The sequence below is a fragment of the Phascolarctos cinereus genome, unplaced genomic scaffold, assembly GCF_003287225.1.
Source record: "Phascolarctos cinereus isolate Bilbo 61053 unplaced genomic scaffold, phaCin_HiC Scaffold_726;HRSCAF=1367, whole genome shotgun sequence".
Taxonomy (NCBI): Eukaryota; Metazoa; Chordata; class Mammalia; order Diprotodontia; family Phascolarctidae; genus Phascolarctos; species Phascolarctos cinereus.
In genome coordinates, this window is record NW_027556098.1 from 262,329,908 (window position 1) to 262,346,274 (window position 16,367).

The 16,367-nt window shown below is 33.4% G+C and overlaps 1 protein-coding gene across 2 annotated transcripts in view; it reads right to left on the reverse strand.

The window, feature by feature from the left end:
• Nucleotides 1-16,367, reverse strand: part of ZMYM2 (zinc finger MYM-type containing 2) — a 94,947-nt gene that overhangs the window by 16,885 nt on the left and 61,695 nt on the right. For both annotated transcript variants that reach the window (XM_020968773.2, XM_020968772.2), the window contains 6 exons: nt 15,563-15,678; nt 14,066-14,182; nt 10,582-10,732; nt 8,986-9,158; nt 2,189-2,354; nt 318-352 (listed from right to left, as the gene is read on the reverse strand). In XM_020968773.2, coding sequence (XP_020824432.1) covers nt 318-352; nt 2,189-2,354; nt 8,986-9,158; nt 10,582-10,732; nt 14,066-14,182; nt 15,563-15,678 — 758 coding nt within the window. The remainder of the gene's footprint in view (nt 1-317; nt 353-2,188; nt 2,355-8,985; nt 9,159-10,581; nt 10,733-14,065; nt 14,183-15,562; nt 15,679-16,367) is intronic.

Consider the following 16,367-nt stretch of genomic DNA (forward strand, 5'->3'; position numbering starts at 1 on the left):
GGGTCAAGTAAGAAGGGTATTGAGGCATCTTTCAAATAAGAACAAACAAAACCACAGGAATAAAGCCAAATAGGATAAATTTGAAAGGGACAGGCTGATCTTGTGTATGTGTCATACTCTCTCTCTCTCTCTCTCTCTCTCTCTCTCTCTCTCTCAGCAAGAATAACCCATACATAATAGAAACCTGAAGTTTCATGTATATTCTTTTTCTCTTCTTTGTACATGGCATTTCCCATTCTATTTGGTATGCGTTGTGTTCAGAAGAAGAAAAATTATTTAAAATGAAGTAAAAAAAATAACAAATTTAACAGACTTACTGTCACTTTTGTCCGAGGAGTCTGGCAACCCTGGTCTAAATATAAAGAGAATGAAAATAAGACACCTTCATTTCATTCCATAAATCCTTTAAAGAAACATTGTATCAATAAGACCTATGATATTGTTAGTATGAACTGCCTCCCAGAACATTAATCTCAACCCTTCTGAAATTTACAGGATGCAAAGTTGCCTGACAACCAGAGAAGTAAAGTGATTATCTATCATGACATCATTTATCAATCAAGAAAAATTTATTAAGGAACTGTTAACAGGCAAGGCACAGTGCTCAGTACTGAGGAGATAAGGATAAAAATACAATAATCACTACACTCAAGTTTACATTCTCACACAAAACATTAAGTGTCAGAAGGGGGATGTGAACTCAGGTCTTTCTTACTCCTGAATCCAATCCATTATGGCACACTGTCCCTCTAAATTAATATTACTTCTACTAAACTTCAGTGGATTTTAAAATAATCGTTTTAAGATCAAATTCCAAAATTCTGGTATACTTAGGATGGAAATTATTGTCAATCAGCCAAAGTTTTACAATGAAAATATCCTAGAGCTTATTTGGCATATCATCTCTGCCATTAGGCAATAAAATAGGTTTGTTGAATGAATTATAAAAGGAAAAATAAGCTTGTCTCAGCAAAAATCGATTTTCCTTTATGCCATCATGAGTGTTCCATACACAAGACTCAATGTCAGGTCCTTCTAGATATATTTTAAAGCACAGAAACACAGTAAATACAAAAAACTATTTTAAAAAAATTATTCCTTGGGGCAGCTAGGTGGCACAGTTGGACGGAGTGCTGGTTCTGGAGTCAGGAGGACCTGAGTTCAAATCTGGCCTCAGACACATAACACTCACTAGCTGTGTGACTCTGGGCAAGTCACTTAACTCCAATTGCCTCACCAAAACAAACAACATTCTTCCTTTTAGTAAGATTTCAAAAACAGTTTTTCTCTCACATTCTTTCTAAAGAAGTAGTAATTCCCTAATTTCAAATGCCCTGAGATGTTGAAACATGGATGATATAAGATAATGAAGCAGCTAGCCAAGTGGTAAAGTTGTTTGTTTTCTAGACCTGGAGGTCAGGAAAATCTGAATTCAAATTCAGTGGCAGACATTTATTAGCTATGTGACCCTGGGCAAGTCACTGAATCTGTTTGCCTCAGTTTCCTCAACTGCAAAATTGGGATAACTTCCCCAACTCCCAGGGCTGTGTATAAAATGAGATATTTGTAAAATTTTTGTAAAGCTTAAGCCACTACATAAATGCTAGTCATTTTATTATTGGCAAATAAATTAATACTAACATTTATAAGAATGGCTACTAACATGGCTTTGGAGATTTGTCAGACATGTTTTCTTTATAGTATTTAATTCTTCAGAAGCTATAAACTTAGGTAGAACTTAACCACACACAAATTCAGAAATATCTACAAGACTTAAAAAGTTCAGCAAAACAGCATTTTCATTTAAAGCTGTAGATGAAACTATACATAGTCAATAACATCTGCAAACAGGTGTAAGTATTAACACATTTTGCACAGGTGTAAGTATTAACACATTTTGCACTATTTTCATGAAGTGCCTCATGAAGTGCCATTCAAGGATACCTAATTTCAGGTAACAAAGCTTTCTAAAATGTCAATCTTGAACCTTGCCTCAAAGTGCATTCCAAGTAGAAAAGGAAATAGATTGCAGACAAAAATAGATCCTTCCAACCTCAGATTCTCTCATTCTAAGCTATATTTAATTTTGTCCTCAAAATCTGCAAGAAATGGAATACTGCATGGTTTGAAAACGGAGAAACAGAAAACTTTGTAGAAATTTTCCAAGTTACTACCTGAAGTTACATACCATAATGTAAGTTTTCAGGTCCTTTTTGGGTTGCCATGTTAGGTTCATTTTGCTGACAGTAAAAACGCAGTAAGCAGTGCTGATCACAGAAATGCTTCATTTCCCCCCGCCACTGTACGCGTTCTTTAAGAGTTCCTTGGGATTTACAACAGTCACACCTTGCAGCCTTAATATAAAAGGAAAGTTTCAGATATTTTAAATAAGAGGTCTTTCAAAGAAAAACTGTATACATATGCAAATTAAAAGATTTCTAAAATTAACTTTTCTCATCAATTTTGAAATTCAAATTCAAATGAGATTTTTACAAATAAATCTGATGAAAAAAAAATTATGCTGTATATACATGAAATTTTATTAACAGTATAAAAAAATTCTTCTTCCCCAGAGAAAAATGACTGGTTCACCAAATTTTCAAGTCTCTTATTACTTACCAAGAGTCAAAAAGACCAAAATCATAAAGTATCAAACTTGTGTATTTTATTAACCCAAATTAATATGTCAATATCCAAGTCCAATGGAGGTATAGTTTTAAGTCCACCTGGATATACTTAAATTGCAGGCTAACAAAAAATTGCCAAGTCACATGTAAATACACCAGTCAAAAACCATAAAAATCTAACAATAAAATTAAATTTGATTGCACAATAAAAGATTTCCTTTCCAAACCTCAACAGATGTTGAATAAAAATAGAACATATAACGATTTTAACAATCCTTCAGAGATCACTGCAAAAGGCTTTGACCTGAAATACACCATTACAAGCAACACTAAAACAACTATTTGTATTTAACTAGAATAGCATCAATTAATGCTTTGAGGTAAAATACACAAATTATTTTTAAGAAGGTCAGTCTCTAATCCCTCAAGTTAAGATGTGGCTAGGTCTTATTCCAAATATTTCCAGAAAGAAAAAAGGGTAATTTGTCATGAAAACAAGGAAATTATCATGCTATTAAAAAATATACATATACAAACAGTAGTTCATTAATGGGAAACTATCCAGTGAGATAGATAGATAGATACATACGTACATATATATATATATTTAGTTTATAGCCTATCCATGGCCTGTTTTCTCCACCCTTTCTCCATTTTTACTATCCCCTAATATCTCTACAAGAAGGCAGACATGGGAGAGATAAAGGTTGAATTTCAAATTCAGTTCCTGTCAAATGTTTCTAAATTTCTTGCAAATATTAAAAAAAATGCTATACAATTTTTAAAAAATCATCCACCTAAGTGCAGGTGAGGTTGAATAACTGTTAGACATCTGTACCCATATACTTTAAAATTTTTTCTGGGGCAGCTAGGTGGCGCAGTGGATAGAGCACCAGCCCTGAAGTCAGGAGGACCTGAGTTCAAATCCGACCTCAGAACAAACACTTGAAACTTACTAGCTGTGTGACCTTGGGCCAGTCACTTAACTCTGACCGCCTCACCAAAAATAAATAAATAAATAAAAATGAAGGATTTTTTTCTGTAGCTTAAGGCAATCCTGGCCATGATTTTCCCAGATGACCCCAAATAATCAAAGAACTGTTAAATGATTTCTATTTATTTAATAATTTAATTTATGGCTAGGGAGATCTTAGAAAAGCTCCAACTTCAAAACTCCTGTTCAAGAATGTTGACTGTTATGTTCTTAAAGTAACAGACATACCCAAAGATTAGAACACAGGATCTTTTTTTTTTCTCCAGGACAGGTTTTTCCCCTGCTAAATAAAGGTTGAATAAATGATTCTCAGTATCAATTATGAATACCAGTGATGGCAATGTCACTTCTCATCAGCAAATTTCTGAGACCAAAAATATAATGCTACCTAGGAGTCATTATTCATACTTACAAGCCAAAAAACATTAATATTTAGTTGAACATAATATTTTTAAACTGACCACAGATTAAATAACACTTTCTGAATATGATCTAACTAGAAATTAAGTTGTCAAAAGACTTTCAATTGCCCTATATTACACTCAACAAATAACTAAATACAGAAAAATGGTAACTTCATCTAATCTACAAGGGGTTAGAACATAATAAAAGTTGTAGAAAATTCTTGTCTGCATTATTAGTAATGATCTGATTATCTCCATGAGTAAGTTTTTCTTAACTTGTAGAGGCTCATTTTCACACCTGTTTTATTCTCTGCAATCTTTATTCATTCAATACATTGCAGACCTACTTGTACAATTAGATAGTATGGTCACTATCTAGCTCTGAGTACATATACTGTTTAAATTAGCAACCTAGAGGCCAGAGGTATAAAAAAAAAAGCAAAGTCTGACTAGTTCTAATTATATGATGTGAACACTGAGAAAATCATAATCTTTCATTTTATAATTACTGATTTCCATAATTTACACTGAGAATTTAATATAAGAAAATATATAAAACCCCAAAGTAACACCCAACTGCAGACATGCATTTTCAGAGTACTCCAAAGAGCAATTACCATTGTAATCCCTTCTTTCCAAACACATACACACACACACACACACACACACACACACACACACACACACACACACACACACACACACACACACACACACACTCAACTGGATGGGTTTCTGTTTTGTTTTTTTAAAGAGTAGTGATTTGTTCAGCATTGAATGTATGCAACAAAGAGCCAAAGCTCAGAACTTAGTTCAAGTTCAGTTGTATTCCAAAGACAAGTGTTTTCTAAAGTAGTAGATACTTTTAAAAAAAATTTAGTGTGTCCTCACTACCCAAAAACCTTTGTTTAGAATAAGGGTCACCAATTGTGTTTCATGAATTAAACATAAATTACTTTCACTTTGCAAGGTACTTAAGGCTGGGTAATACTGTTCTTTAAAAATTTTGACTACTTGTTCTGTTCACTCCTGATTCCCACCCCAGCCCCAAATTTTGATGACTTTCACCATTCTAGGAGAATAAGAATTTGTTATTTTCCATTGTAAAGAAATGTATTTCTCTTTAGTTATTGGGTGAACCTTGCCTCCCTGGTGATTAGGCATGGATAGAATAGAAACGAATATAATTTTAAAAGGGAAAGACCATCTTCCCATCCACTGTAGGAATCCTTCCAGGTACATCTCTAGATTGTTGTTGATCCAGCCTCTGCTTGAACATATCCAATGACTGGAAAACAGCCTACTCCAGGAGGTAGTCCTTTCCAGAGCTGGACAATACTAACTAAATTCATATTGACTTATTCCTTATATCAGGATATTTAGGTCTAACCTAGTTCCAGCTCTGAATTCTGCAGCAATAATCAAACCCCAATTTAAAATTATCCCCAGGGATGGGGTGGAAAGGTGTTAAAACTTAAAAGATGTGAAAAGATGTTTACAAATCTTTTGTTAGGAATTTTCTAATTATTCTTTTGACTAAAAAAGCGTACTTGGTGGTCAAAATGAGGCTACCAGGCAAGTGGATAAATCTGCACACTACTAAGTACCAATAAAAAAATGGAGCATTTGCGGTTGAGTAACTGTGTATTTGTAAAATGGCTTTCAAAAATAGGTAATAAATAAAACCACATACATAACAGATTCTGGAGAAATGATGATCAATTAGATGCCATTTCAGACATTCTAGGAAAGCAGCTTAAAAGGACATGTATTCAATAAATTTTTAATGCGGTCAAAGGTCATAAAAGTTTTTTAAAACCATGAGAAAGCTCCAGTGGAAAGGGAAAAAAACGCCAGATTTATTATAAAAAAGTTTGACAGCCTGAACAAGAAAAAGAGTAGGGGCATCTTGCAGAAACAGCAGGTCTTATTCAGAATGGAGACTTTTATACCAGTCTATACCAGTTGTTCCAACTGGCAGGTGTAGAAAAGGAGGAATAAGGGAAGAAAGGGGATGGTGGGAGATAGTAAATTGAAAAAAATTCTAGATAAAGGCAAAAAGAACACAGACAATTAAATTTGTGCCAAGACACCAAGAAATATTTGTTTTGGGAAACAGCTGTAAGATAATGACTATCTAGACACGCATGTGAGAGAAAATTTGTCACTAAATTTGTTTCAAATAGTTTTGGTTGACTGAATGCCAATACATTTGATTCCTTCCATTCAAAATGTACTCTTCACAAGAGGACAAGTCACCTCAGTTTTAACTCCTACTATGTTGTAATAAACCACGGAAAATAGAGAACATACACTATGAAACTTGATCATCTAAAAGTACAGTATGATCAGGAGCTTAGAGACTATAAGTGTGAAAATTTCAAAAGAGTATCCAACAACTCTATCATTTGTGTCAAACAGTACAAGTATAAGATAAGGTATGATAGTTTTGTTTATGGTTGAGATAGCCCTGGATTAATTTATATGATTAAGGCCAAACTCCCAAACTGAATTAAGATAAAACTATGGGTATGGTTAAAGAGAGTTCAGTAAGAAATTTCTGCAGAAACCTTAAATAAAGAAGCTGGAGTAAAATAACAATATATTTTGCCAATTAAAAAAAAAGATCCTTGGAAAAAACTGAATAAAGGAGATTAAAATAAACGTATTGTTCCATTAAAAAAAATAACTCAGCAAAAACAACAACCAAAAAACCCTCTTTCTACTGTCTCTTGGCAACCTCATCTGAGATGCCTAAGATAAATCATCTTTAGCTCCTTTAGATCAACCAGCACAAAGCTGACTGTGTTAAGATACCAATTTTTTTGGTTTACTCAGCTGGTTCTTGCCAGGTAACTTGCTACTTTACTCTAATACCTTGGATCAGTAAATACAAATGTTTTTGCCTGAATAAGAAAATTACTGTCTTGAAAGAAAAATACTTTCAAATATATAAAAATATTCTGGGTTTAAAATAAGACAGAATACATAATAAAAATGTGTTTAATGGATAGAATACTGGCATTAAACATGACTAGATAATTAACTGGCTATTGCACTAATTTTTTAATATTTTGAAATAAATTGTTTTATTGAATTTCCAACACTGGACATTGCATGAAAGAGAACATTAAATACAATTATCCTTTAAACAAGTGGCAAAATGAACAAATTACAACTTGTGGAATCTGCATATTTAATGACAAATTACTTATATTTGCTTCTCAATAAAAAAAATTAACAGATTTCTATGTTTAGATTACGGTATGAAAATAAACACAAGGCAAGATCCTCAAAGAAAGCAATAAACCAGAGACAGGGACATCCATTAAGTTGTGAACACATTACAAAATTCTGTAAGATAATCTTTACCATCTAAAAATATAGAAGGCTTAGGTTCACAACAAGACAATAAGGCACCAAACTGCACAATAACCACAAATCATCACAGGGTAACAATTACTGTCTCTAGTATAAAAATGTAAGATAAAAATTGAATTAGTGGCAGGATCAAGTTTCTTAGTTATCATTTTTCCAGTACTAAGCTGAGCCAATGTTAATTTGTACCCCCTCAAAAAAATCCTGAATGCAAAAGTAATTTTTAAAAATTTTAAATCAGCCTCTAAATTCTTTCAGTGTTTATCTGAAGCCAACAAAAACAAATCCTCAGATGGAGCAAAAGCTCAAAAATTGAATACAATACAAGGAACAGATTAAAAAACAAAAACAAAATTCCAAACTCTTGTTGTATTATAGAAGGCATACATCAACCTACATAGTAGAGAATATTTTATTTCTCCCCTGACTAGCTTTTCAACTTAGACCTGAGTTTCAAAGATTTAGATTAATATCAACCAAAAAAAAGCAGTAATTTCTTAAATGACTTTTAAACAAAACCTTTAACCTTAATTCTGCACACCTGACAATTCAAAAATTATATTAATTTCTTAATGTTCTAGAATGGCATATTCAAAAATTGTTAAGTGCTGCTTTTCGCCTAAAAAAATTAATAAGTAACTATATATTTAACTGCAGATCTTCTGGAGTCATTTCAAGATATCCTTCAAGTTGTCAAGAAGTAGTTCATTTCAATGGCAAATCAATTTCATAAATTGAATGCACAATATTCGCCAACATTTCAAACTCTTTTTGTTTATTTCCTCAGAGGTAGCTCACAATTTTGTAAAGGTGGTGATGAATTCTGTCTTCTTACGCTTTAGAATTGAATCCATAATGTAGCTTTAGTTATTGAGATGGTTTTCCATGTTGCTGGCACAGGAATTAGTAAATACTTTCTCCAGGGTAATATTTGACTACCTCAGTCCAATTTTACACTCTCTCCCACCTACAAGATAATCAATGCTGTGCAAAACGGACTGAAATTATTAAACCTTACTGAGTATTAAAAAGTAAAATAATTGGATTAAAGCTTCAAAAGAAATGCCTTTGGTCTCCTGCTTTTTCATTGAGAGTCCTTTCACCTCGAAAACACTGAAAAAAACAAAGTCTCTAAAATTCACAATTAAATTTAGGAGTAGGCTGAGGTGGCAAAAAAAGAACACGTCTAAAATACACTCAACCGTTCAAAGCAATAACTGCCTGCTAATATTTTTGAATATTTGTAAATGGCTATCAGAAATAATTTTTAGTAATTAAAACAAATGGCATAAAAATAACCTGATTTATAAAGTTAAATTGGTGAACAGGTATCTATTGTATTATTTAAGACTATACAACAAGTATTTCACAAGAAAAATGCTACTCCAAGTTACAAACATCAACTGAAATGACAAAAACCGTATTTTTACTGACTGCGTGGCAGAAACTATTCTAAACTCACTCAGCAGGCATTTTAAACAACTATGAATTGTAACATTTGTAATGAGGTATTCAAATGTAGCTCTGTTACTGACCAGTTAAAGTAAATGTAGGAAGCCATCTAAAATTCTGAGTTACTTGCCTTATAGTACCAATCTTGAAATTTTTTACAGCATTCTTCACTGCAGAAATCTCTCACCACGCCATCAAGTTCTTTAGTTGCTCCCTTTTTACAAAGCTGGGAACAATAGTTGCAAGTAACACATCTCAATCCTAAACGTCTTGCAAAATCTTGTTTATAAAGCAGTTTGCAGCCTGAAAGAGATACCAATATTTAATATAGAAATAACCATTATAGGTCATTTTCTTCAAAAGAGGGGAAAAAAAGGTAATCAGTCATCTGTAGTATCCCCACAAAAACACAAGGTGATATATTACCTATATGAATGGATTCAAATAATGTGTAAACTGCTAAATTTAGGAAACTTGCAATATGATGTGATAATAAGACTGAAAAATCAAAAGTACATTATTAAGACTCCATAAAATGATTAAATTGCAAGTAATAGATCATTAGCTTGAGTCAAGTAAGACCTTAGGGTAGTACAGAATCATATTTGGCGGCCCTTTACAATTTTATCTTTCCCTATTCTATTACCTGATGAATGATAAACAGCAAACTCCTCCATTATCTCCTAAAGAAGCCTTTCCATTTCCTATCTCTGAGATTTTGTTTGGACCATTTCACCAAAATGCCTATGTTATCACACCAATGTGAAATCATTTCTCTCCTTCCTAAACTACCAAATAATGCGAGCTCCTAACCCAGGGTCCATGAACTTGCTTTTTGCGATTTTCAATAACTGTATTTCACAATAATTGGTTTCCTTTGTAATCCTAGAGTATTATATTTTAGGCATTTTAAAATATCCTAAGAAAGGGTTCATGAGTGTCATCAGATTGCCAAAAGGGGATATGACACAAAAAGGTTGAGAATTACTGCCAAGAGCCAGCTAGATGCCACAGTAGACACAGCACCGGCCTGGGAGTCAGAAAGACCTGAGTTCAAATCCGGCCTCAGACACATAACATTCACTAGCTATATGACTCTGTGCAAGTCAACTTAACCCCAATTGCCTCAAAGAAAAAAAAACACTGCTATAGGAAGTTTTTTCTTTTAGTTACCAATTTCTTCTGCTGGTATAAATATTTTTCTTATTTAACCTTGTTAATGTGTTTTTAATCACTAACATTCTAAGCACTAGCTTAGGGAAAAGATCATGAATTATATTTACCTGTATATCATCCACAGTGCCTTGAACAATAATAGACAACGAAATTATGTTATGACAGATGTAAATGTTAAAGAAATCAAAATCAACTATTTTTACCCAAAGGGACTATGCTACTTGATCAATTTTTATTATAATCTGAAAAGTACATTTCAATTCTTTCTTCCCAAGTCAAAAAACAATAATCATACTGCATTTATCATTCCAAAGGACTTTCCCAGCATTTATAAATGACTTTAGTTTTATAACTTCCCTGAAAAGATAGAAAGCTCAAATGACGATTCCCATTTTACAGACAAGAAACCTCTGATCCAAATCTATCAAACTGTCCAACTAAGCAATTAGTGCAAAAGACCAAAATTATTTTTTCAACTGGCCTGCTTAAAAAAAGGTTTGGCATAAAAATTATCCAAAAAATTAATATGAAAGTTTACAAAAGCATCTACCTTCACTACAGAATGGCCTCTTAACTCCAGAGAAATTCACTGTTTCATGCAGGGTCTTCTCCTCTTGGCAGTATTCACAATACGTAACAATGCAATGCAACTTTTTATAGTCATCTGAACATGTTTTGCTGCAGAACTGATATACTTTGTTCTAAACACAATAAAGCAAGAACAAACTTAAATGCCAAGTAAACATAGCAATGATTGCAGTTAATTTAGCTAACCGGGGTGGGGGGGGGTGGTCCAGAACCATTACAAAAAAATTTCAGACTCAATGCAGAGATAGATATACATATACCACAGACCATAAATTCCAGGCACCTAATTTACCTGTCTTCCCTGGTATACCAGGTATTGTCCTCCAAAATGCTTGCTCCTGCTGCCTTTAAATTAAAAAGTAGAAACAAGCAAGCCAGAAATCCAGCTTTGCTAGTAACAATATGGAGTAGGAGCAAAACAAAAGTTCAAAATTATGAAGTATTGTAAGATTTATGAGTAGTCGTAATCTTGAGAGGTAGGTAATGCAGGTATTCCAACTATCACTTGCAGCTTCAGAATGGTTACATGGCTAGTTCAATATCACACAGCTATCTAAGTGTTGGAAACAGGATTGCAACAGAGATCTTAATTCCAGTGTTCCTGATGACCATTTTCATTTCTGCCATCTACCTCTAGCTTCTTCTCTGTGAAGATCACAATTTCTGAGAAGGTATATATCCATTTTCTACCTCTGAGCTATCACTAGAGGCACCAACTGCCTTATGAAAACCAACCCTTAACCACCCACTTGCAACACTTTCACCTTAAATTACTCTGTAATTTACCTATCTGCTTACATGGCATATACTTTCCACCCCAGTGAAACTTAAGTTACTTGAGAGCGTAAATCATGGGTTTTTCATTTTTGTGTTCACAAAACAGGACTTGAAGAATTTTAGGAGTCCACATTATTAATTTCATCAGTGCGTGGAACTCCCAGTGTGTCAAGTAGTACTACTGATATATGTCAGAATCTCATCTGATGTACAGTTGCCTGGTGCAACTATAACTGGTTAAGTAACTGGTCTACATCTTTAAAGCTAGTACATAACTGAAGCAGGATATGAACTCTGGCCTTCCTGACCATGTTGACCCAGAATGTTCATCTTCTCTCAGGTTCCCAATAACTAGGTATTAAAATCAAATTCAAGACAAGCATACCCTTTCTAAACCAAAATTAAGGCCAATCAATGGTAGCAGGGCTTCTAGCGCTGAAACTCTAATAGTGGAAGCAGCTGAAAAACTACAGTAAAACAAGAGTATGCTGAATTAGTCCTGCAAGATTGGGCAATGACTAGTACTATTCTCCCAAAATAATAATGTGCAAGAGTTAGGTACAATAACCAACTGAATATGTACCCTAATAGCTTCATAAGAGTGGGAACTTGGAGTGAATAATTTTTAACCCTTTATTGGGATTGATAAGAGCTTAAAAAAAAGTACTTAAACTTGACAATCAAGGAGTAGTGGATGAAATAGACAAATTGGAATGAACCATGTGCCAAACACACCCAAATATACATTGCAAAAGCAATGAGGGTACTAATATATCATGATAATCTGAGAACTAAATCTGATAGCACTTTAAATGTGTTGAGCCTTCATGGCCATAAAAAAGCACCTACCTAAGACTATTTCAACCACTTAAGTACCTCCAGAAATTGACATTCCCCTTCTCCCTGCTAACCAATGGGATACAATGGCTAAACTATGCCTCCCACTAAAGTAATGTTAAATCTTCTGCTAGACTGGACTCTTGGTTCCCAATGCATTAGAACACCAATCTAACCAAGATCTTGGTTTTTTCCACCCCAACTCTGCCTCAGGTTAGGAGCATTAACGTGAAACAATGAAGAGATGCTGGATTTGGAACAGGAAGACCAAGTTTAAATTCTGCCTTAGATATTTACAAACTATGCAACAACAGGCAAGTCATTTAAACTCTATAAGCCTCAGGTTCCTCACCTGTAAAATGAGGATAACAAAAACTTCTACTTCACAGAGCTCCTTTCAGGACCAAATGAGAAACATGTAAAGCACTTCAAAAATTTTTAAATGTCAAAAATCTAGTTATTATTGAGAAGCAACTGGGTGGCATAGCTCCATGGCTACAATCAGGAAGATCTAAATACAACTATAGCCTCTGACACTTACTACTAGTTGTGTGAACATTGTCAAGTCACTTAACCTGTCTGCTTCAGTTTTCTCAATTATAAAATGGGGATAAATAATAGCACCTACCTACAAGTGCTGTTGTGAAGAGCAAGCGACATATTTTTAAAAAGTGCTTAGCACAGTGCTTGACATACAGTTAGCACTATATAAATGTTTATTTCTCTCTCCTTTCCCAAATTTTAACTGTTCCTTGCTTCAAAGATATCAAATAAGTGTCTTCACAATCAACCTGGTGTCCTCACTACAGAGACAATAAATTTATCTTGGAGAACACCCTAGCATCAAGCATGGGCTTAACTAAGAGTTTTCGTGATTTCCTAAAGGTTAAAAAATCAAAAATACAAATAAATTTTTAGTATTAAAAAGGGCCTTAGAAAGATCATCTAAGCCAATATACCGATAATATGGCTGAGCAAACAGTAAAGACCCAGAGAAGTGATTTAAAAAATATTGATAGGTTCTAGCTCAAAAGCTAGATTCTACACTACAAGTTTAAATATATGCCCTAAAGACAAGCTTAACTATTTGAACTAATGTAAGACAACACACCTGAGTACAAAACGTGCCTTAAAAGGCAATCAAAACCAGAAAAAAAAATTCCCTAATTGGGACACATATTAACAAACAGAACCATAAATGCGGGAAGATCAAAGAAAAGGAAAAGGCAAAATGGAAAAGGAGAGAAGGCTGATGAAATAACAACTTTTCAAAATATTTAACAAATTAGGTACTTAATCTCTTAGACATAATTTAAAAATAAAAACCTGGTATGACAAAGTTAGCAAAAGTTACAAATACAAATAATTATTTATAACTAAGAAAAAAATGTATAAATTTCTGGGGAAAGAACATTTTTACAACAACTAAAATTAATGTTTTTTCCTACAAAGAAGTACTCGATGTAAAACACAAAGCTAACCAAACCCATGTTTCTGTAAAATGTGTACTTTCTTGAGAGATTATATTTAGTCCATTGACTGAATTGTTCCAAAATAGGGAAAAAAATTCAACAAATTATTATTAAACACTTAATAAATGCTATATTATTGCACTGGAATGACTAGATAAATGTTAGCTATTCATTATCATTACTATATTTAAAGTATTGGACTAAGACCTGAGAAAACTAAATAAAAGACAGTTAGTACACCTATATTTAATTAATAACAGTCAAACATCCAAGTAATTTTGACAAAGAAAAATAATTTCATATACCTGCAAAATTACTCATTCTAAATGACACGGCTAACTTTAAAAAAGAACAACTTGCCTCCCATTCCAGTATCTCAGGTTTGGAACAAAAGGAATTTTTGCAGTAACTGCATTTCAACTGAATATCACTTGGTGCTGCAAACTGACCATTTGGTGATGACTGCATACTAAGAGCCTGAAACACAAATGGAATAAAAATAATTTTATATTTTATTAACTTAATGATTCTTGAAATGATGTGAAATTTATACATCATAAAAATATGAACTTGAAATTTATTTCTAAAAACCAATGATAGGGGCAGCTAGGTGGCACAGTGGAGAGAGCACCGACCTTCAAGTCAGGGGAACCTGAGTTCAAATCCAGCCTCTGACCAAACACCTGACATTTACTAGGCAAGTCACTTAACCCCAATTGGCTTTAAAAAAGATATAATAAAAAGATAAAAAAGAGTTTTCATATATTTAAATTCAGAAACATTAGTAATTTATAACTAAAGTTAGCTGAATAAGAAATTTCTACAATTCCCTCATGACATTCAGAAACTAAAATACATAGCAGTTACATAATTTTCCTGAATTACCTGAACCAGCAGCAGCAGAGCTAGAACTAGGACCAATAAATCCATCTACTTCCCTTCCAACCAGAAAATCCTTCTTCAAATGGCCATTTTAATTTTAAAAACTCTAAATTAATTAGTTAAATGTAAAGAATTTATTTTATGATTAATCATTCTTATCTCCAAATTAAAAATGTGAAGATCTGAACTCAAGCCTTGGCACAAGACCAGCTCGCAGTTTGAGCCTAATATACCAATACAAGTCTGTGACACCTCAACTATGAGCTCATCAAGCCATGAACTTTGGTTCTAACTATATATCAAAAAATTAAGGGCAACAAATGCCAGTCCAAGAATATCTGCAACAGGGATGCCAACTGATTTGGGGAGCCAAATGCTACAGTAGGACCAAAGTTTTAGGGTAAATCATGCCACAGCAACCTCAGAACTCTACAATGAACTAAAATATGATTGCCACTGTCAAATGAAATTATTTTTGATAAAATAGTTTATCAACTTCACTTATACATAATTTGTATGCAAGTATTTGTTATATTTCATCTCTCGAATGTCAGAGGTATGAAAAAATAATACAAATGTATTCTGTATTTCTCTGGCTCAGATTTTATGCACTACATTAAATTTTTCTGTGTTACCATCAATAAAACTGCTGTACAAAAAGTAAAATTTTGATTATCCAGTCTAATTAAAGAATGTAGTTTAAAAAGTATAAAATAAAGGATAATCCAAGAGTAATTTCTATAAAACACTCTGGCATGTCTCCTCCAAAACTGGACAGTTTTAATTGAACTTTCGTGTTAGTATTCTGCCAGTAAAAGAGAAGTATAAAAGACAATTTGGAGTTTTCATATATTATTTCCCTATCAGAATAGGTAGGAAAGCAGAATTAAACAGTCTAAGAGTTGATGGCACATACAAAAGTAACCTATAAGACGTATGTATATGGATAAAGATTACATAAAACAAATGTCAAACCTGAAATTTAGCCACACAACTGGAATTGCAAAAGTTGTACAGTTTTCCATCAGGCATTGTGGCTTGGTACTGAGGTAAAGAATTTCGCTTACAAAAGTGACAAATGATTCCCACACCTGAGAGAGAAAAGGTCCACATATGACTTCCTTGCAAATTGAAGTGATTGGTTTTAATAAATAAAAAAAAACTCCTCTATTTAGCGCTTTAAGGTTTCCAAATGGCATTGCTCAAAACAACATCATCTGGTAAGTAGTACAACAAGCATTATCCTCATTTTAAGAATGAAGAAAGTGAAACTCAAACAGTTAAGGGAGTTTTAGCTATCAAGTCTCTGGGGGTGGGAATTTGAACCCAGGTCTGATGATTCCACCCTTCCCTATCCATGATGTTACACTGATGCTCATAAAGTAAAATCTAAAGCACCTTAACAATTTTAGAGGCTATCCAGTATGGTAATTATGTGATACAAAAAGAAAACAATAACTGTCGTATGGCATATTTTTTATAGGATCACAAAATAATAGACTATGGAGCTGATGGAATCCTTAAGGGAATCCACCTATTTCAAGTCCCTCATTTTATATGGATGAGGAAAATGAGAAGGGATGACTTTACCACGGTCATGAAGCTATTAAGAAAAGATTTGAACACAACCTTCTCCTGTCCTCAATCCTTAATATCATATCACACTGACAATTAATTCGTAAGGCTAGTGTCCTATATTTTACTTAAAAAGCACAAGGGAAGGTATAAATAGTTCAGTCTCTCCTATATTTTAGAAATACAGATGAAGCAAAAATTTCAG